The 22,975-nt window shown below is 43.1% G+C and overlaps 1 protein-coding gene across 13 annotated transcripts in view; it reads right to left on the bottom strand.

Moving 5' to 3' along the window:
- Nucleotides 1-22,975, bottom strand: part of WDPCP (WD repeat containing planar cell polarity effector) — a 3,071,480-nt gene that overhangs the window by 1,011,138 nt on the left and 2,037,367 nt on the right. For all 13 annotated transcript variants that reach the window (XM_069608194.1, XM_069608204.1, XM_069608201.1 and 10 more), the window contains one exon: nucleotides 19,150-19,252. In XM_069608194.1, coding sequence (XP_069464295.1) covers nucleotides 19,150-19,252 — 103 coding nt within the window. The remainder of the gene's footprint in view (nucleotides 1-19,149; nucleotides 19,253-22,975) is intronic.

Genomic DNA, 22,975 nt, shown 5'->3' with positions numbered 1-22,975 from the left:
TGGAGAAGCATTTGAGGTGGAAATGTGTGAGCTGGTGGCATTGAGGAATAAGAATGGTGAGAGAAGCAACAATATCCCCCTGTGATTGTGAGTGGGCAAAGCAAGAATTAGAAACCCTGTAATATAAAGGGTATTCAGACAGCAGAGATGTTTAAATCAAATCTGCCTCACAAAGCAGAGAATGAAGGGAAAGGGGTGGGGGCGGGGTCCCAACAATTTAGGCTGAGCAGGGACGGGTGCTATGTTGACCATCAGAAGTAACTGAGAAATGTGCCCAGTTATACATGGCATTTTTATAGGAGATGCGCAGGCACCCTTACACCTTGCCTGAAAAAAGGTCTTTAACTTTGTTTTGGTCTGGGTCGTCTTCCAGTATCATTAAGCAATGCCTTGTTAAGAAGACAAGGACCACAATTAATGCAGTTCATATAGACCCATATCTTTATTGAACACTGTCTCGAATTGTGTCGGAAGCATCTGCCCAATTGCTTTCTCCTCTTCGTTCTTGCTAGCAGTGCGGCTTGGCATGTATTTGCACATCTGCACGTCACACAAAGGTTCCTTACTCTAATCTCACAATGTTGCTCACCAGCTCGGGGGGACTAATTTTTCCACTGACACCGGAGCCCAACGTTTTGCCCCTTGAGGACTTGACTCTTTGCCCCCTGAGAAGTGCACTAGGGCAAGGTAGAGCCGGGAGGCTTGGCGAACGGTGGCCGGTGTAAGGGGGACCGTGGTCGCTGCTTGCTACAACATCAGGCAGTGTAGGAGAGCAGATATCTTGTGTGTGTAGGTGGATTTAGGGGCAAGCTTTGGTAGCATTGCAATGAGGAGGCGGTCAGTGCAAACCGCGCCCTGCCTGCTCCCGCTCTGCCCCTCGTGGGTCCCTTTTTCTCCCTCCTCTTTGCCCTCGCTGGTCTGAGGGTGCTATCGCGATTGTGCCATTGAATTTCAACACACATGCTGAGCCATACTAAGTCTCTTCTGGTCCTGGTTATCCATTCATTGGTGCATTAGTGACTGTGGGCTAGACCTTTGAACTCTTGTGACAAGTCTCCTACATGTTTTATACTTCTATTTCAGCACTGACTGCATTCTGGGCACTACACTGGGCAGTGATGGCTGATGAATTGTTGTGGCTGATGGGTGCCTTTTGTAAGGGCACTTGGACCTCGTGACCACACCTCAATTCACTGTATATCTGGGGTGTGTCGTACTGTGTCTTGGGTAATGGGGTAATGGGGAAGGACTGTTTGCTGTGCTGGGGACTTGCTCGTGGGAATCGGCGCCGGGTTTCTGCACGGCTTCCCTGTGGCTTTTGCTTTCGTGGACTTCGTTTCCCCTAGCGTCCGCACTGCCGTTGGAAAAGGAGGAAGTCTTTAGAAGGGACACCGTCGTGCCTGACCTGCGTCAGAGAAGGAAACAGGTGTTGTGGAGCTAATCACGCCCCCTCTCGTTTGAGCAACGCCCCTACTGTCTCCATAAATTCATTGTCCTCCAGCGCACCCGGGCTGTGCACCGCAAAGGACTGTTTGCTGTGCTGGGGACTTGCTCATGGGATTCGGCGCCGGGTTTCTGCACGGCTTCCCTGTGGCTTTTGCTTTCGTGGACTTCGTTTTTCCTAGCGTCCGCACTGCCGTTGGAAAAGGAGGAAGTCTTTAGAAGGGACACCGTCGTGCCTGACCTGCGTCAAAGAAGGAAACAGGTGATGTGCAGCGTGCCTCTTCCTCTTCCTCTTCCCTTAAGGTTTTGGAGGCTGACCGAATAGTAAAGGACTTGCAAAATATACTGGACAGTGAATAAGAGTCAAGCAGTTACTAAAATTTATTTACTTTTTCATTTTTTCTAAAGGTGTTGTGGAGCTAATCACGCCCCCTCTCGTTCGAGCAACGCCCCTACTGTCTCCATAAATTCATTGTCCTCCAGCGCACCCGCGCTGCGCACCGCGAAGCACCGCAAAGGACTGTTTGCTGATCGCGGTGCACGGCACGTGGTACTGGGCTGGTTCTATGCTGCAATTCCTATGTTTTAGGTAAGCCTTGCTTGGCTTTGCTTTATTTTTGCTTTGTTCTTGACTGTTTAACTAATATATACTTATACTGTTTAACTAATATATACTTGAACGTACCTCTTTGCATAACTTTTATTAAAAAAAATAAAAGAATAAAAACTTCACATGTCATCTGTGTGAAATCCTATTGGTGAGAGGTTATAGCATGTGAGGTGTTGTATTCACAAGAACCCAACTTTATGGATTCCTCCTTACTTACTTTAAGGAACGGGAAGCGTTTGAGGGAATCCATCAAAAAATCGGGAATTAAGACATTCCCAAAAAAAAAAATGGAGGGACCGGTTGTATCAGAAACTAGCCAACAGTCCGGTCTATCTGCTGCCACACAAGCAGCCTCCATTTCGAACTCTGTAGAGCAGTTGACTTCTCAGAATGATCTTGAGCAACACATAGACATTGAATTGTCTGCTCCTTTATCAGAAGCACAGGAGAATACACCTTTCACACTACAAACTGCTAATGACAGACATTCAAACTAGTGTTTTTCTGGATGCGACTGGTAATGCTCCCATGCCCATTTCTGATACCTCTATGCTCGCACCAGGCATAATCTCTGCCCTAGAAAGGCGAATTAGCCTCTCACTAGGTCCATCCACTCCCGCAGCATCTTCATGTGGACTGCGGGAACAAGTGCATTTTCATCCGACGCCTTGCCCGCCTTTGGCTTCTTCTAATCAGCCCGCAACATCTAGAAGCCATTCGAGGGAGGTATTTGCGTCGAGTAAAATGAGAAGTTCCCCCACTTTTGAATTTCAGTCCCTCATGAAACTACAGCTAGATGATCCTGCTTTTCCTGACCCTTCGAATAATCAACTGCCACAAGTGGCGACTTTTGACCCGACCGCTTCTCACTCTCCTCTGTCCCCAATACCGAATAATGAAAATTCTTCGCAATCATTAGAGCAGGAATTACATTCATTTCCTGTACTTACTCGCATCCTCAACCTACTTGATAGGGGACACGAACTTACGCATGTGCTACTAAAGGATATAAAAGATTCTATTGTAACCAATTCGATTAAACTATCAAAAATTGAAGGATTCATGCTACCTCAGGAATCATGTTACAACTTCCATATTACTTGTCCTGAACGCACGGCTGAGCTTGTAAAGAGGAGCTTGCCAGCTACTCTGGCAATGCATGCTTTGACTTTGCAAAGCACTCAAACGACTGAAGTTACTTATTTGTTAAATGGCATGCCCACTTCTTTTGCTAATGCCGCTGCCAAAGCTAACTTGCTGGAGTCTTCTACGACTATTCCAGAATCAATAGACATAGTGGAAGTGGCGAAACTTCAACATGAGCGAATTCTTCAAATTGAACAAATGCTATTTAAATCTGAGCTGTTCTCGGACAAATTACTAAATAATGATACAACAGCCTCGGCTGTTATTCCGGCCCAGCCAGCTCAAGACAGTCCTTCTGCGTTCACGAACCTACTTGAGGAATCTACCTCTCCAGATTCAATTGAGATGTCGACTAATATTTACCATCCTTCTCGCAGGATGAAAAAATCCTATCAGAGAGCACTGAAACGCAGAAATAAATCAGAGAGGAACAATCCCTCTATTTCTAATAGTAGCAAAGCAGCTCCCTCATTGCAATGCTCAGCCAAAAATTGTAACAATGTTGATGTGACACTGAACACTTCGCAAATTGGAAGCGAAGACTTCCGGTTTAACTCGAGCCAATTGAACGAAGAGAATCTAAATGCCCTTCAAATAAAATGTTCTAAAAAAACTCAAAAAAAAGGGAAGAAAGGTACGTGTCCAACCTCTCTTAAACCAATTGCTGAGAATGTACCTGAGGATCTTATTCACACTGGAGAACTAGCTGGTTGTGAAGTTATTGGCTCTTCTAATATGTTGGTTCAGGCAAATTTAAATACCTTTTTTCCTTTGGTGGAAAATAAAAAAACATCATGTTGTGGTGAGTCCAACAATTTTAATAAAGAGGCACCTGAAGCGATTACCTTATCTTCTGTGAGTGTTCCAGCTGTGATTCATCAACCTTTGCCTGTGACACCATTGCTGGAACCCCAGACATCTATCTCGCAGCATATGGCTCCTCAGATGCCTCCCCCAATCACAATGTTACACATCTCTAATTCCTCAGGAGTAGATTTAGCAAAGCAATCTGGTTCTTCCCTGAACATCTCCCCCTCTGCTGGAGCTAATCAAGTTCCGGCTGCACTATCTTCTATAGAAATGAAAGATATTCATGGAAAGCCTACTTCTGAATGTATTCCTTCTGCTTCACAGATCATAATCAATCATGAGCTACGATCCTTCAATGAAATTCCTGAGGAAATGCACACCTTAATTGGTTGGGCCAGTAACCAACAAACCAATGGAGTGGCCCCTATCAACCGCTCCTTTCTGATGAACACCCTCTATAAAATTCCCTCTTTGCGTAATCTAATTTCCCAAGATATAGATTGGATAAAGTTACCATTAATCAATAACAATCGTATGCTCGGCAAGGTAATTTCGCCCATTATTGCGAAAATTGATTTGGGAGTATAAGTCTGACCTAAATTTCTTGGGACTTGAATGCCAAGCATTTTCTTCTTTTGAAAAGGCAATGCAATTCTTAGAATTTACGCCTCCACCAATCTTGACAAAGTGTACTGCTGTAATTAACTCCACCTCTGCTTCATCAGAGAATGAAAAAATACTAGGACAGTTGGCTTCCCTTACATCTGCTTTGAATGGACTCTTGGGAATCTTGCCGCTTTTGCAAAACTCCTCCCAAACAGTGGGCATGAATTCTACCACTACGCTGACATCATAATGTAACAAGCTCATTATTCAGTCCTGGAATTGTTGCGGTCTGAACAATCTTCTAACTTGGTTTGCAAATAGAAACTTGAATGATCTTCCTTCCATTCTATTTTTGCAAGAAACCATGTGCTGTAAAGAATTTTGTCTTGACGGATTCACAGCTGTTCACAACACCGCAACTCAGCCCGGATCTGGTCGTCCAGTTGGAGGTATTTCCATTCTATTGAACAATGATCTCGCTTTCGTAATAAATTTTAAGTTGTCCTCTCAATTATTCTTAATGACAAACATTGACATTAACATTTTTGGGCTAAAAAAAGTGGTGTTGATATCCATTTATTGGAATCCCGCTACGCTTCACATTGAAGAAGCCATCCATATTTTAAATGAATTATTAACAGAAACCTTTTACAAATATCCAGCGGCAGAAGTGCTGATTTGCGGTGACTTTAACGCTTATTTATTTGCATCCATAAAGGTGCCTCCTTCTCATGTATCTTCACATCACTTCAAACCAGCTTACGCAAATTGGATAAAATGGACACCGTTTTTCTTCTCGTGGGATTTAGTAGTGCTAGAACCCCTTCACCCACAGTCCTTTCTAACTTGGCGTAGGGGAAAGGCATGCTCTACCATTGACTACATAGTGGCCTCCCAATATCTTTCTGGTATCATCTCTCCAATTACTTCCTTTTTTCCATCGTATGGTGATCATGCCATCTTATTGGGTGCCATATTTGCAGAAACTAAGTCCTTTGGCAAGCTACAGACTCTGAGTCTAGTTCAGAGCGATAGACAATTCTTGTCTATTCGCTGGAATACATCTACTTGTCGCCGATTGACATTTTTAGTCAATCAGGACTGGTGGCCTGACTATGATTATGGGGCGCAATCTGCCCAGGTTATTCTTGCATGGAATTTACAAATGATCAATTATCATTTAACTACCCTTGCAGAACTGGCGCAGACACAGCCCCAAATTAAAGACCCGGCCTCCATTTTGACCTGTAGAATTGCTAAATTAAAATCGGAAAGAAATTGTGAGTTAAGGACTCTCAAAAGAAGTTTTTGCTCTATCTTTTGTAGTAGTTATCTAACAGCTAAAAAGTTATTGCTACGTAAATATAAAAACAATATAAGAGCGGCCAGATCCTCGTTCCATTTAATAGGTAACCAAAATATGGTACGCCTAATCTGTAAGCACAATATTCGCGATATTTGGAAATTACTTAGGACAGCAAACAAAAGCACTATGCCTCCGTTCCAATCAGCCATAGATGGCACTGCATGGTTCAACTCTTACGAACAGAAATATCTGTTACCACCAAGCTTTTTGCCCGTTGATATCGTGGACTTAGTTATTCACATTCCTAGGCTATGTCCATGGTCTATCGAGGATATTCTGTTTGCTATTTCCAAACTCAAATCCTCGAAATGTGCAGGCCCTGATGGCTTACCGCCCTGTATAATCAAGGATGACCCTTTGTTTTGGGCCACTATAATCCTGAAGATATTTCAATCCATCTTCACCCAAAAATATCTTCCGCCCTCTTGGGTTAGTTCAATCATTATCCCGTTACATAAAAAAGGACCTTTAAATAACCCCCTCAATTTCAGGCCTATTGCCCTTATGGATGTAGCGTCCAAAATTTTTTCCCTCCTCCTATTGAAGGAGGTTGAAACCCATATCACTGAGAATCACACTTTAAATAAAGTCCAGACTGGTTTTCGAAAAAAATATGGGGACACAGCTAAATGCTACGATTCTTGCACATCTAAAGGCTGAGGCGCATCATCCCCATCATGGTCCAATATTTATAGCATCCCTAGATCTATCCTCCGCATTCGATTGCTTTATTCGCAGTAGACTCTGGGACAAAATGCTTAAACTGAAATTTCCACCATACCTTATTGCGTTGTTACATCACAAGACATCTTTCAGAGAACGCATTTCGAGTAAAGGCAGTCTGACTGACCCAATTCCCACAGCAATTGGAGTTAAGCAAGGATGTAATCTTGCGGCAGTCCTATTTAACTTATATTTATCAGACATCGAAGGGTTATGGGACTCCGCTAAATCTTACACCGTCCGTCTTGGCAAACTTCAGCTGTCTTGGCTGGCGTATGCTGACGATGTGCTTTTATTCGATAGTTCCCAATCAGGTTTGCAGAACAAATTGGAAACCTTTCAGAACTTTTGTAGCGCAAATAATTTGACCATAAATTTCTCAAAATCTAACATTCTTGTGCTCTCCTCAACAAAAAAAAATTCGTAAATTCTGCTGGCAATTGGATTCCGTTGACATTCAAATTGTCACACAGACCACCTATCTGGGTTACAACCTTGCAAACAACTCTTCTGCCATTTTTTGGCAAATAACACTGGCGGAAAAAACTTTACCTCTGCAAAATCACATGAAAATTATTTTCTGCAAATATTGCAAATTCTCTTTACTTCCGTTATTTGAATTCTATTCTAAAAAGAAAGAGGCAATCATTCTGTATAGTTTAGACTTATGTCTATTAGATCTGTCTATCTTTTTAAATAAACTTCAAGCAAAACTGTGGAAAGCTACTCTTGGTCTTCCTACTTATCTTCCTAATGCAATATTACTTCATGAATGAGGACTAAACTCCTTAGCAGTGCGTCATAATTGGCGCATCCTAAAGAACGTTACAAAAATGTGCTCTCCGATTGAAAAATCTATTTATGAGGACTTTCTTATCATGTTGAAGGAATCCTATCCAACATCTATTAGAACCTTCCACAAGCGTATATTTGCTATCTTAGAGGGGATTAACATCTCTTCCGCAGCTTTACCATCCAAACTAATCATAGCTCATAAACGCTTGTTTTGGAATGATTGGGCTGCTACCTGTTCTAAAATAGCATCTTTTGCTTCATTTACTGAATATGTGAAATTCAGACACAAGCAATTGCCAAGACTACAATATCTTATGCTTTGCCCCAGTGCTGAAATTAGGGCCCTATATATGCGATTCCGTTTAGATCTATTGCATACCAAATCGAGAACAAAATATTGGAATAGTACTGTTAATAGTACTCTCTATGTGTTAATAGTACTCACGATACCATCTGCAGATTTTGCAATAAGGCCGAATAAACCGAAACTTTAAAACATCTTTTTCTCTTATGTCCATTCTTTGAAATTGACAGAGTGAAGACGATCAACTCTTTTAGCTTGACGTACTCAATTTTTGGAAGAGAATTAATCTGGTTGCGCTGTATGTGGGGCTCCTCCAACTCTATAATTATGGCGACAGTACGCCTAGTGAAAATTATTGTTACAGCCTTATCATCTATTTCAGAGACTGAAAATCGTGACGTTACAATTTTTACTGTTTAAGTCATGTTTGTGTTTTAAAGAATATATTGCTTTCTCCTTTTCTTTTGATTTTTTGCTATAAATAGTGAATTGTAAATAGTGAATTGTTCTTTTTTTCTTCTTCCTTTTCCTTCTTTTCTTATTTGATGTGATAATTATGTATTATACATCACAATTTAGGTTGGATGCTTTGTTTATCTGGCCCCTTTTTTAATTTTTTAAGTGCAAAGTATGAGAGCTGAATTGTTTTAAATGTAAATGAATGTAAAGATGTAAAGATGTTTATTGAATGTAATTCTTACGAACAATGTTATAATTTTGTAAAGATGTGTATGCATAAAAAACAAAATTTCAATCAATAAACTTTAATGGGGAAGTACGGAAGGTTTTGCTACGTGGCCCTATGAATAAGTGGATGGTCCCTCGTGGTTCTCTTCCTGGCCCAGCTGCACGATTTTCTAGGAGTGGGTGGTCCAACCAAGAACATAGTCCTGTTAGATCTATTGGTAAGCCACCCAAATAAATCACTCATGCTCAAAACACAAAGCGGATAGTGGCTTGGAAGTTGACAAGAACCCCCCCCCCCTGCTCAGGATGCCAGGGTGAATAACCCCGAGACTTGGTTCTCCAGAGTTGAGGCACTACAAAAAAGGCCATCTTGTTCTCAATCTTTATCGCTTAATACCAAATATCTTAAATTGGTGGGGCTATTCCCCTCAGCTAACAGCCCCTTCATCAATAGAAGTTGGCTTCTGGAGTTATTTCATCTAATTCCGGACTTATGTTCTTTTACCTCCAAAGATTTAATTGCCGTTGAACTCCCACTAGCCTATAGTAAAACAAACTGGGCTATAGTAACATTCTCTTCGCCTATTGTAATAGAGCGTATTTGTGGACATATACAAGAGTTCCGAGAATTGGGTTTTGAACTTGCTGCATTTCAACCTAATAGACAGCTCGATAAATCTGTGGCGTCAGGGGTTCAGAAGTATATTCCCCCAAGATACCAAGGGGGGGATTATAGGCAGGATGTTCAGCGGAAAGAGGACAGCTGGTCTTGGGTAAGCGGTTCTCACTGATACATACGACCAGTGCTGTCAGCTTATAGAATCCTATCTCGCAATACAAGGGGATTCAACTATTTTCTTGCCAATAGCAGGGGCTTATTAAGAAACATGGATGTGCAACTTTTTCCCCTACAGGAAACCTGGCTTACTGCCCCTTATCATATAGATGGGTATACAGTGGTCTCTAAAATGGCAATCACAGGTCCTACAGGACGCTTCAGGGGTAGTTTAAGTATAGGGGCTAGATGTGAGTTGGAGCTTACAGAATATAATGCCACACTACACAATAACAATTTATTGTGCGCTACACTGTCTAAGTCTCGCATTGCTGCTGATCACTTTGTATGACCCACCTGGCGGTGAGCATACCAGTGTACTCATGCGGATGGTCTCCGAGACGCTTTTGAGCTGGTGTAGACGCCACCCACGGGGTCATATTAACAGGGGACTTTAAAACGGATTGCTCATCCACCCTAGCTCCTTCATCTAATCTGGGGAAAGGATGGGAGACTAGAGTAGTGGAGGCTAGTATTACTGGAATATGATCTACACATGGTAAACCAGAGTAATGAGGCCCCAGTCCCGACTTGATCCACTGGCACTTATAGTAGTTGCATTGACTATATTTTTGTTAACAGCCCTATATAGAATTTTTGAAACCATTTGCTGATCAGCCCTATAGATGACCATGCCGCTCTTATATTACAGCTTCAGCTACCTAAGTCTAAGTCTTTAGTTAAGTGCCTTCTATCTGAAAACCCATCTGTAAACTGCCAGGGGAACAGATTAGGTCTTAGATGGTCTGAATACTATATACATAAATGTAATAACTTAGTGAGTAACAACTTCGCAGTTACCCTGATCTTTTGAAGCAGCATGATTGGGAATTGAAAAATGTGCTGAATAGAGTGGGCACATTGACCCAAATGTTGACCATAAGGACTACGAGGACAGCAGGAAAAGGAACTCTCTTTGATGTAAAGAGTAAAAATCTCTTTAATCAGGCAGTGCGTAAAATAAGTAGAAATACTACACTTCTTCCTGTTCATAAGCAAAGGCTCAAGGCAGCCACAAGAGCAAACTATAAGTGCTGGATCCGTAACCATAAATATAATCGATCTTCGACAAACTGGCGCTTTATGGTACACCTTTTAAGGACCAAAGATACTAAGAAGCTCTCGTTCCTGCTACGTACCATTAGAAATCTGCAAATAAAACAGGAGGTGACTGCTATATCAGAGGCCACATGGGCTGCTCATATTGTAAAAATGTTTTGGGTTTGTGATGAGAAACGCCACTCTGCTTATGGTCCAACCATGCTAGATCCGAGGCCAATATCGAGTTAATGAAATCTAATTCATCTAGAGCCATCGGACCGGATGGACTTAGTAATGAAGTCCTTGAGAACGATCCCATAAACTGAGCCAGATTATTGAGGAAATTATTTTCACATGTATGCGAGACTGGTGCCTACCCGTCCACGTGGCTGGAGTCCATTCTTATCCCGATATACAAGAAAGGATTGCAGAGGGATCATGGGAATTTTAGACTCTTACCCATGTTGGACTGCAGTGCTAAACTTTTCTCGCGACTCTTGTTGGAGCTTCTTACTTGCTGGTCTGATATCCATCACATCCTAGACATTACTCAGACAGGTTTCAGAAAGGCTCATTCTACTTTGCATCCAATATTGATAATAAAAACACTTTTATCTGACACTCTTCGCGAACCGGATGCTAAATTCTACATTTCTTATGTGGACTATAGTTATGCATTCAACACTGTCGATAGAAGGCGTCTATGGTTCAAACTGAGTGATTGGGGTTTAGACGTATCCCTCCTCTATTTTATCGAGATGCTTTCTGGCAATACTGTCCTAAGGGTCTTGCCCCCACACTCTATAATTTATACATGGCTGATTTCGCTTTAGCCCTGTGTAACGCACATAACTTCCCTCCTCGATATGGTGACATGCCACTCCATTGCATAACATATGCTGCTGATACGGTTTTGTTTGATAAGACCCCTTTGGGTCTTCAACATTCTCTTGATACTTTATCGGAATATGCTAAGCTAAATGTCCTACAAGTTAAGATCTCTAAAACTAAGGTAATGGCCATAGGAAGGGGGGCAAAACATGGGAGAAAGTTTACTTGGAGACTGGATGGTCAACGTTTGGAGCAGGTTAAGGTATGTAAATACCTGGGCACATCACATCTAATTTAAGCAGTCAATGTCATGCCAAGATGGTTATTGCCTCAGCCTGGACCAAATGCCTATTGCTGAAAAACATTATTGAAAGGCAAGGGGGGGGGGGTCTATTGAAGTTAAAATCATGGCCTATAGAGCTTTGCTGGTGCCGGGCATATTGTATGCATTGGAAACACTTCCTGAGGATGCAGTCTTATGGCTTAAGAAATTAGAGGGTAAAACACTAAGATCATTGCTGGGGTTACCCACATCCGTCGCGGTGGAAGCTATCCGACTGGAGCTGGGCTTAGTGTCTTTGGACATGCAGTGGAGGTTAGCGATGTGTACATTATGGGCTAGAACTGTCTTTATGTATTTGAAAAAAGAAAGTTTACTGGGCCTAACTCTCCAACATAGTCAGCGTATGAAGTCCAGTACAAGATTTAAGGAGATGCAGGACTTGGTACGAAAACGCTGTGATAACATTGGTATGACTAGTCTGCCGGGCTCACTGGGGGAAGTATATGCAATTGAGTTTGCTAGAAGCAAGTAAAAGTAAAAATGCCCTGTATTCCACTCAGGACTTGACCATAAATAGCCCATGTGACTATCTTCTAAAATTACATTTGACATCTCTAATCCGCTTTATTATGTATTTACGCTTTGAAATATTTCTGGTGTATGAAAACACTGGGGCTTGACAGGGCCTATCAAGGGACAAACGTCTTTGTCAGTTCTGCCATGATACGGTGGAAACATCTAGAAATCTGTTGACCCAGTGTAGGTTTTTCTTGAATCAATACGAGAAGAGTTATCATGACAATGCCTCATCTTTGACAGACACATTTTGGAGGGCTTTGTATGGTGCCAAGTCATTGGTAACGACAGCTGCTGCTTTTCATGTATGGATGGTTGTTAAAAACGGGTTGGACAGGATTGAAGGGGATTCCACACTTAAGCGAAAATAACACAGGGAAATTGCAAGTTCTTATTGGCCCAAAGAGGAACATAGGAAATCGCTAGGTAGATGATATGACGGGGCCTCTGCTCTAGCACTGATACAGGTTTTTTTCACTGTGCTTGATTGCAAGTCATATGGAAAATGTATGTGTCTAAATTTTAAATGCGGTAGGGGCCCATTCAAAAGCGGTTTAGATTTTAATACCATGGTTTTCTATGGTTTTTAAATGTTGTGTTATATTATGCACTCATTTTTATGAAATGTATCACGAAACCTTTTATGGAATGTGTTGTAACATAGGAATATTGTTTTATTTGTAGTGTAAAGGTCAAATCTGACCAAGACACTTAATTAAAAATAAAAATAATATATATCTTTTTTTTTAAAGTAACACTGATGCAAAGGTCTTTGCCAGAGTCCTTGCCACAAGATTGGTACAGTGGGCTTTACCCAGGTGAGGCAAGTGGTAGAGACCATCAGAAAGACCCTGAATTTGATGGTGGCACAAACAAAGGATGTGGTTGATCTTGTGTTTCTGTCTTTAGATGCCGAGAGGGTGTTTGACCGGGTTAACCAGGAGTTTCTCTTCAAATTATTAGGATAGATGGGGCTGGCATGTGGAAGATGAGGTGAATTGGGGCTCAAAACAAAGCCGAGAGGACAAGTGGTGATTAGCGGGATAAGTAGGAATCGTTTGAATTGGAAAAGGGCACCAGGCAGGGGTGTCAGCTGTCCCTGCTGCTTTTAGTGGTGGCAATGGAGCCACTAGTGGTAGCTGTTGGGGGGAACACAGATTCGGGGCTTGGAGGTGGGCCCCGATCAAATCAAACTAAGTATTTTCACAAACGACATCCTGGTCCATCTAGCAGATCCCGTGAATTAAATCCCTCCAATGATGAGGGCACTGAAAGAATAGAGCAATGTCTAAAGCTTCAAGCTACATTTTACAATATCAGTGCTAATAACAGTAAGGACAGGTTCAGCTGAGTTGGAGGCGATGATGGGAGGCTTCCTCTTTATCATAAAAGGTGAGTGGATCCGTTATTATTTGGGAAGAATCTTTACAAGGCAAACTACTCTCTGATGTGGGAGGACATCAAGCGCAACATAAAGGTGTGTTTCAGGCTTAGGCTGACGTGGATGGGAAGACAAGCTTCCATAGGAATGAATTTCTCCTGGGGCTTCCGTTTTGATTTATCATGGCCCAGGTAACGTGTGCCTTCTTCAAGGGAGTCAATTGGTGATTGCTTAACTTCCTAAGAAACCGATGATCTCTAATTCAATGTTAGTTTGTCCCAAGGGATATGGTGGGGTAGGTATTCCTAATCATGAGTACTATTGAGCAGCCTAGCTCTGCGAGATAGATTATTTGTGGAACAGTGAAGGGAGGCAATAGGTTGGGTAGGATAGTGAGATTCTAGCCCCAGTGACGGTTGGGGAGCGAGTGTGGGTCCCATCTGTCAAGCTCTTTCTAAGGGTGCAATTCCACTCAGTACCGTCTCGGCTTGCGGAACTGTGGAGGAAAAGGGGAAAGAGCAAAGAACTCTCAACTTGGCCCTCCCTCTTCAGATACATTTGGGCACACCCCATCAGTTATAGCGTACAGTATCCCCGTTGTTTTCTGACATGTCTGAATGCTGGAAAAGAAAGGGCAGGGCAGCGATGACATGATAGTTCATTTAAAAGTGCACAGAAGTTGGAAGACGAATTTAATGTTGGCCCCGATGTCTGTATTCAGATATCTCCAGCGTAGAGGAATATACATGGATTGAAAGTGGGCTCACAATCTGGGCAGGGAATGAGTCCTTTGAGTGTGCGGCTTAGGTTTTTATTTGACCGTTTGTCTAGTTAAACTGAATGAAAGCAATATCAGGATTCAGGTTGTGTCCTCTTCTGTAGACTCACTGGGGATTGCATCATTGCTTGAAGTGAAGTTTTGAATGTTTGTTTGATACTGAATTGTCAGTGAGAGCTGTACTTATATCGTGATTGTAAGTTAGCCTATCGTGAAGTCTTCAGCCATTTCTTAATTTAGATCACTTTTGGATGTTTTTTAATACAATTACATCTCTGAGGCTTGACGTGGACGTTAGCCTATTGGTTATACTTTCTTAGTAAAAGCATGTCTAGTTAAGGTGTGTGATGAAATCCCTTGCCCTTGTTACAGGGGCCAGTCACAGCACAGCACAGAAGTACCTCCTCTTGGCCCTCAAGTGATCCAGAGCCAAAGGGTGGTAAGCAAGAGAAGGGACCAATTTAGGTTTGTGGGAGCCACAAGCACCCACCGGACAGACCGAAACATCCCACGCAGGGAGCAAGCTCTTTCCCTTTTAGGTAACGAAGTTCATTGTCAGGTCCCTGACAAGTGAGGTAATACATTGTTTCAGAACTGATGCTGAAGAAAACATTGTACATTAAGAATCATACCTGCAGGTACTATAGAAGCTCCACGGATACAAAATTACATCTGAACAAAAAGAAATGCACTCACAATAAAGTGTAAACAGAGGTAATTCTCCCTTTCCAGTCAATATCATGGGAGCAACAAAGTTGCAATTCCTAAGTGGTGAAGAGCTTACACCAATGAGCTGCACGAGCTTATCAGAAGATGTCCTGATGTGGAATTCCCCCACTCAGTGTGCAGCGGGAGCTTGTTGGGGTAGAGGATGAGAACCCGCATCGGTCCAAGGCCACTTTAGATTACAAAATTGTGGCTGGTCTTGATATAAACTCAGGCAGCCCTCTGAAAAATCACATAACTTCAGACATGTGGCTTAATCATATACCAACCCAATCTACACTTCCCAGTTACAATCAATTTAAATAACCACCTAAGGGGAGGAGTGTTCCGCCTTTAAAAGGCAATCAGCCAAGAAGGCCAAATTAGAACCTTGGGAGAGTTGGCAGTAGAAGAGCAGCAGACACCATGAGAGGCCAATCCTGGTGAGCAGAGACCAAGAAGGAGGAGATATTGGTGCGTGGTTATGAGACAAGTCTGGTGCAGAGAGCAGTTAGAGAATGGAGAGTAATAGTTGTTTAGAGCAGCAGGGAGGTCATTGCTTGCTGGAGACAGAGGGAGAAGAGGTAGTGGGGTATTAGCTTGGACAGGAAAGCAAATATACTGCCTGGAAAGAGGAAAGGCAGAAGAGAGAAAAATGGTCTACGGCAGACAGATTATACTAACGGAGATGATGGAAGATATTGGGGAGGGGGGTTTGAAGGAATACAACAACATCAGTACAGAGAGGTAGGGAGATGCCATGTGGGAGACAATAGTTATGCTTGAGGTGAAGTAGAGAATTGGAGATTGGAAAAGGCAAAGAGTTTTGGAGGAGGGTTACCATTAGCGAAGAGAGAATTGCTGGCAGGAGAAAACGGGATGCAATGAGCCGAGAGAGTAAGACAGGCCAAGGAGGATTATATCAAGGGGATATAACATTGTAGGAGATAGTATTGGTGGCCGGAGATGGGACAAGAATACCAATGGCAAGAGGGAAAGATGCTAGGTTTCCAGAAAGGGGGATAGAGCTGGGCCTTCATCAGAAGGAGGGCGAAAGAGAGACCCCTTCCTTATGAAATAAGAATATGGAGGCATGCAAGGTCTTTCCAGTGGATGTATGTGCATGCAAATGCTTTACAATTCGGCTTAGCCCCACCCATTTTCTCTGCATGGGATCGCCACTCGCAAGACATGACAGCATTGAAAGATCCTTATAATAGTTAATGTTTTGGTGCCCGCCGCTGGGGCTTTTCTTGACGGGTTCAGGAATCTTTCCCCAATTCAGTCTGTGGTGGTCTAGTGGATTGACTTTCAATTTTGGGATTCCTCTCTCCCCTCCGGAGTACTGCAAAAATAATGCTGCTACCTTTTTTTCCACACATCTGGCTGTTCATGATTCAGCACAGGATAATTTGTACAGACTAGGCGTCACTTTCTACAGCTAAACCTTCTCTGAAGTATCTTTGATGAGCACAAATAAAGCTCAACTGGCATGCTGATCCAATATTTAACTACAAAGCGTTACTCAGTGCTGATGACGGCTTTTGTTTGCGAAGTAGGCAAAAGGCATCAATAATGTGTTTATAGCTTGGCAAAGCTGGGTTGGCCAGCTGTTTTAGCACATGCTTGCATCCAATAAAGATTTTTTTTTGACAGTACTCCACTAACATAATGAGAGATCCTCCATCCGGCAAAAAGGACTCAGATTTGCTTGCCATTCAGGGGGAATTCGAAGACATTGGAACAGCAATCGTTGTCCTACTAGATTTTCTGCACAGAGCTTCTCATCCCTGGTAACAGCTTCCTTTTTCAGGGGCTTCAGACGATGTGTCGACTTGCAGTTGCCATCTCTGTTGTCTTCAAACTCTTGGATGCCTCGCCAGCATTTGCAGAAGCTGGTGGAGGGTCACATAAGGTCCATATTAGCAGAGCACTGAGTGTGCGGCTTAGGTTTATATTTGACTGTTATTCAAGTTAAACTGAATGAAAGCAACATCAGGATTCAGGCTGTGGCCTTTTGTGTAGACTCACTGGGGATTGCATCATTGCCTTCTTAAAAATCACATAACTTCAGACATGTTGCCTAATCACATGCCAACCCAATCTACACTTCACAGGTACAATCAATTTCAATAACCACCCAGTTGGCAGAAGGAGAGCAACAGACCCCATGAGAGGCAAATCCTAGTGAGCAGCGACCAGGAAGGAGGAGATATTGGTGCATGGTTATGAGACAGAAGTCTGGTGCAGACAGGAGGGAGAGAATGGAGAGTAATAATTGTTTAGATCTGCAGGGAGGTCACTGCTTGCTGGCTGGAGACAGAGAGAGCAGAGGTAGGGGGCAGGGGGTATTAGCTTGAAGAGGAAAGCAAAGATACTGCCTGGAAAGAGGAAAGGCAGAAGAGAGGAAAATGGTCTACGTGGAGAGATTATACTAAATGAGATGATGGAAGATATTGTGGAGGGGGGTTGAAGGAATACAACACCAGTACAGAGAAGTGGGGAGATGCCATGTGGGAGACAAGAGTTATACTTAAGGTGGAGGAGAGAATTGGAGATTGGAAGGGGCAAAGAGTTCTGGACGAGGGTTACCATTAGTGAAGACAGAAATGTTGGGAGGAGGAGAAAGCAGGATGCAATGAGCCGAGAAAGTCAGACAGGTCAGGGAGTATTATTGGCCGGAGATGGGAAAAGAATACCATCAGACAAGAGGGAAAGATGCTAAGTTTCTAGAAAGGGGGGTAGAGCTGAATCTTCATCAGAAGGAGGGAGAAAGAGAGACCCCTTCCTTAGGAAATAAGAATAGGGAGGCATGCAAGGACAACATTTATCCAGGGGAGAGGTTAGATGTGCTGATTGGCCTGTCATCCCTAGCCAATCTGCTTCTCTCTTTTTCCTTCCAGGGCATGTATGTGCATGCAAATGCTTTCAAATTGGGCTTAGCCGCACCCATTGTCTCCGCATGGGCTCGCCACTCGCAGGACATGACAGCATTGGAAGAGGGGCACATGGGGAGGAGGGATAGTTAGGCAGGGGACAGGACACAGGAAGTGTGAGTGTATATAATGAGGTCAGAGGTGGAAGTGGACAGTGACTGAGCGATGATAGAAGGGGGCAGCGGTTTGTGGAGAAGAGAGTTAGAACAGGTGCGGCATTGGCTTAGGAGTGATAGTGGCTCTGCAGGTTAAATGTATGAGTGTATGTGTGAGACAAGCGTCTAGAGACGGTAGTTAAGGTATGAGAAGATTTGTGCAGAGTGAAAGGGGGGTAACTGAGTAGTGGTATGGAGGAGTCTTTGTGTTGGAGGAGTAGTAGTGTGGGAGTAGTACTAGTAGTAGTATGGGAGGGAAGGGAGTAGAAGTAGTAGGGCGGGGAAGAGGAGTAGTAGTGTGGGAAAATGAGTAGTAGCAGTGTGGGTAGAGGAGTGCAGCAGGAGGAATAGTAGTAGTGTGGGAAGAATGGAAGTGGGAGAAGAGTTAAAATCAAAGGGCGGGGGCAGAAGACTGGAGGACAAACATCTGAGGGACAGAAGATTGACAGGAGGAGTCAAGGGAGGGGATGTAGTCAGAGTGGAAGGATAAGATGACGTTGGGTGCAAGAGAAACCAGTTGAATCCTATAGAGTACTTCAAGGCACACTCCCAATCCCTGAGGGAGTGAGAACCTGCATTTAGGGAACCAACCCTAGTGTCAGCCAGAACTTCGACAGTAGGGATCAAAAGTCAATAGCATTAACCAAGGTTACAGACATCTCTGGGTTAGGGAGGAAGGTTGCGGCAAAATGAGAGGGACAGCCGTAGCCCCCACAAAGATCTCAATAAATACTCTTGAAGAATTGGCCTGAAGACAAGAGTTTTTCTGGGGCCATCCGTGACAACGCTATACAAAGGGTCACCCTATACTCATATTAGCTTGTGAACACAATTAAACTGGCCTTTCGCAGTTTCTGATTTATATAAAATCTTGATGCCCACATTAAAAAATACAGATTGTTCAGGATGCAATATCCTTTATTTACTTCAACTTGTCGAATAATACAACAGAAGGCATCCACATCGCCAGAAGCGGAATGCAGTGGTTGTTTGAGCTTATCTTCAAACTGTTATGCTCCTTTTACAAGAAAGTGATTCAAATTAACCAATAAACCTCCGACATCTGCGAAATGGTGCTAATACAAATCATGTATTGATTAAAATAAAACAGCCCTTTTTTCACTGCGTTAATTCTTACCCACTCCGGTAGATATTGATTCTGCATCTATTTCGTTCGCCTTTTTCTTTGCCACTTCAGCCAGTGCCAATTCACCCTTATCTAGTGCAAGGTAATGGATGTCCTTTGGAAAGAAAGCAAAATAAAAGATTAATCTAAAATGGATCTTTGACAAATAAGAAAGGAGAATTTCAAAGGGAAGAGAACCTTTTATTGCCCAGATCACAGAGCACAGACGGCATCGAGGAACACACTGTTATATTTTAATTTGCCCAGTTGTATTCTTCCCCAATGCAGATGTTTCACCTTGTGCGCACCTTATCTCAGCGGTAGCAATCAAACACATTTCCTCAAGCGAATTTCATACATCTTTACTTGCAAGGAAATTCAGTGTTTCTTCAGTGACCCGCAGCTTTGACAAGTCTCCGTAGTGTTTGAATACAGAGGGCGCAGCACAACAAAAACACACATTAGTTTTGAGAAATCTCATTTCTAGCTTCTCAAGTAATGAAAAAGGGGAGTCTGGAAAACTCCCCGATTCATGGATTATTTGCACCGAAAAAAACGGGATTTGTGCGCAATTCTGCCCGCAAATCCCTGTTTAACAAATGGGGATTTGCGGGAAAAATGGCGCACAAATCCGGTTTTTTTCGGCGCAAATAATTGTGTAATGGGTGAATGATGATGTTGTTGAACGGAACTCCTATATGTGGCTGTGGAATAGATTGTGCGAAAATACAAAGAGCCTCATTGCATGTTTTCCCTTATGTGGAACAGCATTTCATACTGTTTCTCTTAAGAAAGGTGTACATTCATTTGGAGAAAAAGAAATCATAATATACCATAGAACACGTAGCGAGGTATGTGCCACCCAATGCTGACATCAAAAAGCAAATTAAAATATAAAACAAACTTTCTCAAACAAAATCTCAAGTCCTCTTTCTTCCTCAGATTACTTTCTCTCAGCTGGACCTTGCTGTGGCTAGTACATTCTTGGGTTCTAGCCCCTTCCCTATTTATTCTCTATCTTCTCAGGCCCTTGCTTTGGCTCGCGATTACCAATCAATTGAACAACATATTTATTTTAGGCCTACGTCCATAAAACAGTAAAACCAGGCAGTAAACACATTAAAAAGATACTCTATTCCAATGACGGAGACATCAAACTATATATTTAAAAAATCTTTCACAGATAAAGTGCTGAGTGGAATGAAACAGGCTATTTTATAAACACATCCTATCTGTGGCAGCCACAAAGCTTTCTTCCTATGGTTGAACGCAATGTCCAGGGTATTTAGATACAACAAAAATAACATACTTGTGGGTAGACAATTTACAGACCTGGACCACATCTTTCACAGTTTTACCTTTATATGAACCGAAGTATGGAAATAGACACGTTCTCCTTGACTCATTAAAGGACAAATTAAAAAGAAAAGGACAGTTTCCTCTTTAACGGAAAGACAGCAAGCATGGTTGTCCGAATCGCCCCTCTTCCAGCAGCAGGTGAAAACGGCAACGGGAAGGGTGCCCAGATGCAGCTTGACATATAAAGGTCCTTCTGAATAAGGAGTCAATTTTGTCCAAGAAAACTTCAGAGTTCATGAAACAATTATTCTCAAGGTACAGGTGTGCCAAGGAACTCCTTGACGCGTTTACCTTACATATTGGAGGATGTGCTTCGAAGACATCATTTTGATAACCAAAGAGGATGTTTCCCCTGTATCATATGGGGGTTCCTGCCACGGCAGCAGATGAATCTTCACCGACATCTATTTTATTATCATCACACAAGCCAGGGATGAAGCCCCAGATGAGGCTAGAATATCTCGAAATATTTCTCTGTAAGTTATCAGGTGGTTGGGGCCCGAATGACTGAAAAAGAAAGTAGTGGAATGATCTGAACATAAAACTTTGCACTTTTTTCCCTTCTGCGCATTAAACAGTGCTCAGATGTGCTAAAGGTGAGTGCCGACAGATTCTCTAGGACTTGTTCTCAATCGTAAACCTACAACTCTGAACCGTGGAGAGCTATCGATCGAGCTTAAGCTCTGATGGTTAGGGACATTGCTTGACAATGAAAGTGCTTGGCAGATGGGGAGATGGGGAGCAGCTGCAAGTGGATCTAGGTCACCTGGCCTAAGCCCCGCCCACCTGGTGCCTTCCTGCCTGTCACTCTTTTTCACCACTTAGCAAGCCCCACCCAAATGGTGCCTTCCTGCTTGCCGCTCTTTTTCACCACTTAGCAAGCCATGCCCACCTGGTGCCTTCCTGCCTGCCACTCTTTTTCACCACTTAGCAAGCCCCACCATATTGGTGCCTTCCTGCTTGCCGCTCCTTTTCACCACTTAGCAAGCCCTGCCCACCTGGTGCCTTCCTGCTTCCCGCTCTTTTTCACCACTTAGCAAACCCCATCCAATTGGTGCCTTCCTTCTTGCCGCTCCTTTTCACCACTTAGCAAGCCCTGCCCACCTGGTGCCTTCCTGCTTCCCGCTCTTTTTCACCACTTAGCAAGCCATGCCCACCTGGTGCCTTTGCTTGCCGCTCTGTTTCCCTAGTTAAGGAGCCCCCCAGCTTCTTTTCCTTTGCAGATGGGGAGCAGGTGCAAGTGGATCTAGGTCACCTGGCCTAAGCCCCGCCCACCTGGTACCTTCCTGCCTGTTGCTCTTTTTCACCACCCGCCCACCTGGTGCCTTCCTTCACCATCACTGTCTTGTGGCCAATGCTGGATTTGACTTTTATGGACTTCATTCATTCACGGTGCGTCACGCTTTCTCAACTCTCATGCTGGACTTCCTTTGCATCTTGTACTCATGGTGGCCCTGAATCATGCTGTTCTCATCTTCATCTTGTATCCTGGCTTGCAACATTATGTGTTACTACTAACTTCTGCAATTGTATTCGCTCTCCACTCTTGCTTCTCCACTCTTTTTGACTGCTTACTCTCTTTTCTCTCCTCCTTTCCCTTCTCCCTTTTCCTATCTCCTCCCCTTACTTTCTTCTATGCACTTACTTTATCAGAATTGTCCTTGGACCTAATATGATAGCAACCTTGTCTGTTTCCTCCACCCTCCCATTACTGTTTTTTTCCTCCCCACCATCCCTCCAGCACTATCTGAAATGTCGTCAGGCCTAGAATGATAGTCGCTTGTTTTGTTCCTCCCCTCCCTTTCTGCACCCCTCTCCCTCACCTTTTGTTTTTCTCCGGCTCTACCAGAAATGTCGTCAGGCCTCGTACGGTAGTCGCCTGTCTGTTTCCATTTCCTTCCCACTCTCCCCCTCCCTTCCTTATCTATGTCTTAGCTCTTGCACTATCTGAAATGTCATCAGACCGAGTACGATAGTTAATTTCACATCCTTGCAGTTCATGGCCTGTAAGAATGTGGTTGTATTTTCCCTTGTTCCCTCTCTTGCTTTGAAGCGCTTTGAAACACATTGTGTATAGGCACTATGTAAATAAACGATCATATCGATCATATCTTGGAGAAAATGAGAGCCCTCACACGGCGCTGTAAAATTAGATTCCTTTTCAGCAGCTATGCTAACCAAAAAGACAAAGCATCTACTCCTCCCATCCTGAAAGTTTCTCAATGTTCTCCCTTTCCAAACATAGTGAGATCTTCAGTGTAACTCTCCAATGGCAGGGAATACAATATGTTTCGTTGGCGTTAATTATAAGACCTTTCATTATACATAACTCCATTTCACACTTCGTCTTGCTCTGCATTCCTTTATTTCTCATTTTCGATTGACTAATCTAGTATGTCCTCCCCTATTGGACACTGACTTTCTGTAAAAGGCCCCTTTATTTTATTCTTTGTATTTTGTGACAAATCCAGGCATAATG

This window comes from Ambystoma mexicanum, chromosome 4q, assembly GCF_040938575.1.
Source record: "Ambystoma mexicanum isolate Mex_15411 chromosome 4q, UKY_AmexF1_1, whole genome shotgun sequence".
Classification (NCBI taxonomy): Eukaryota; Metazoa; Chordata; class Amphibia; order Caudata; family Ambystomatidae; genus Ambystoma; species Ambystoma mexicanum.
Note: the sequence above shows the minus strand (reverse complement) of the source record. Positions and strands in the feature narration are given on the sequence as shown.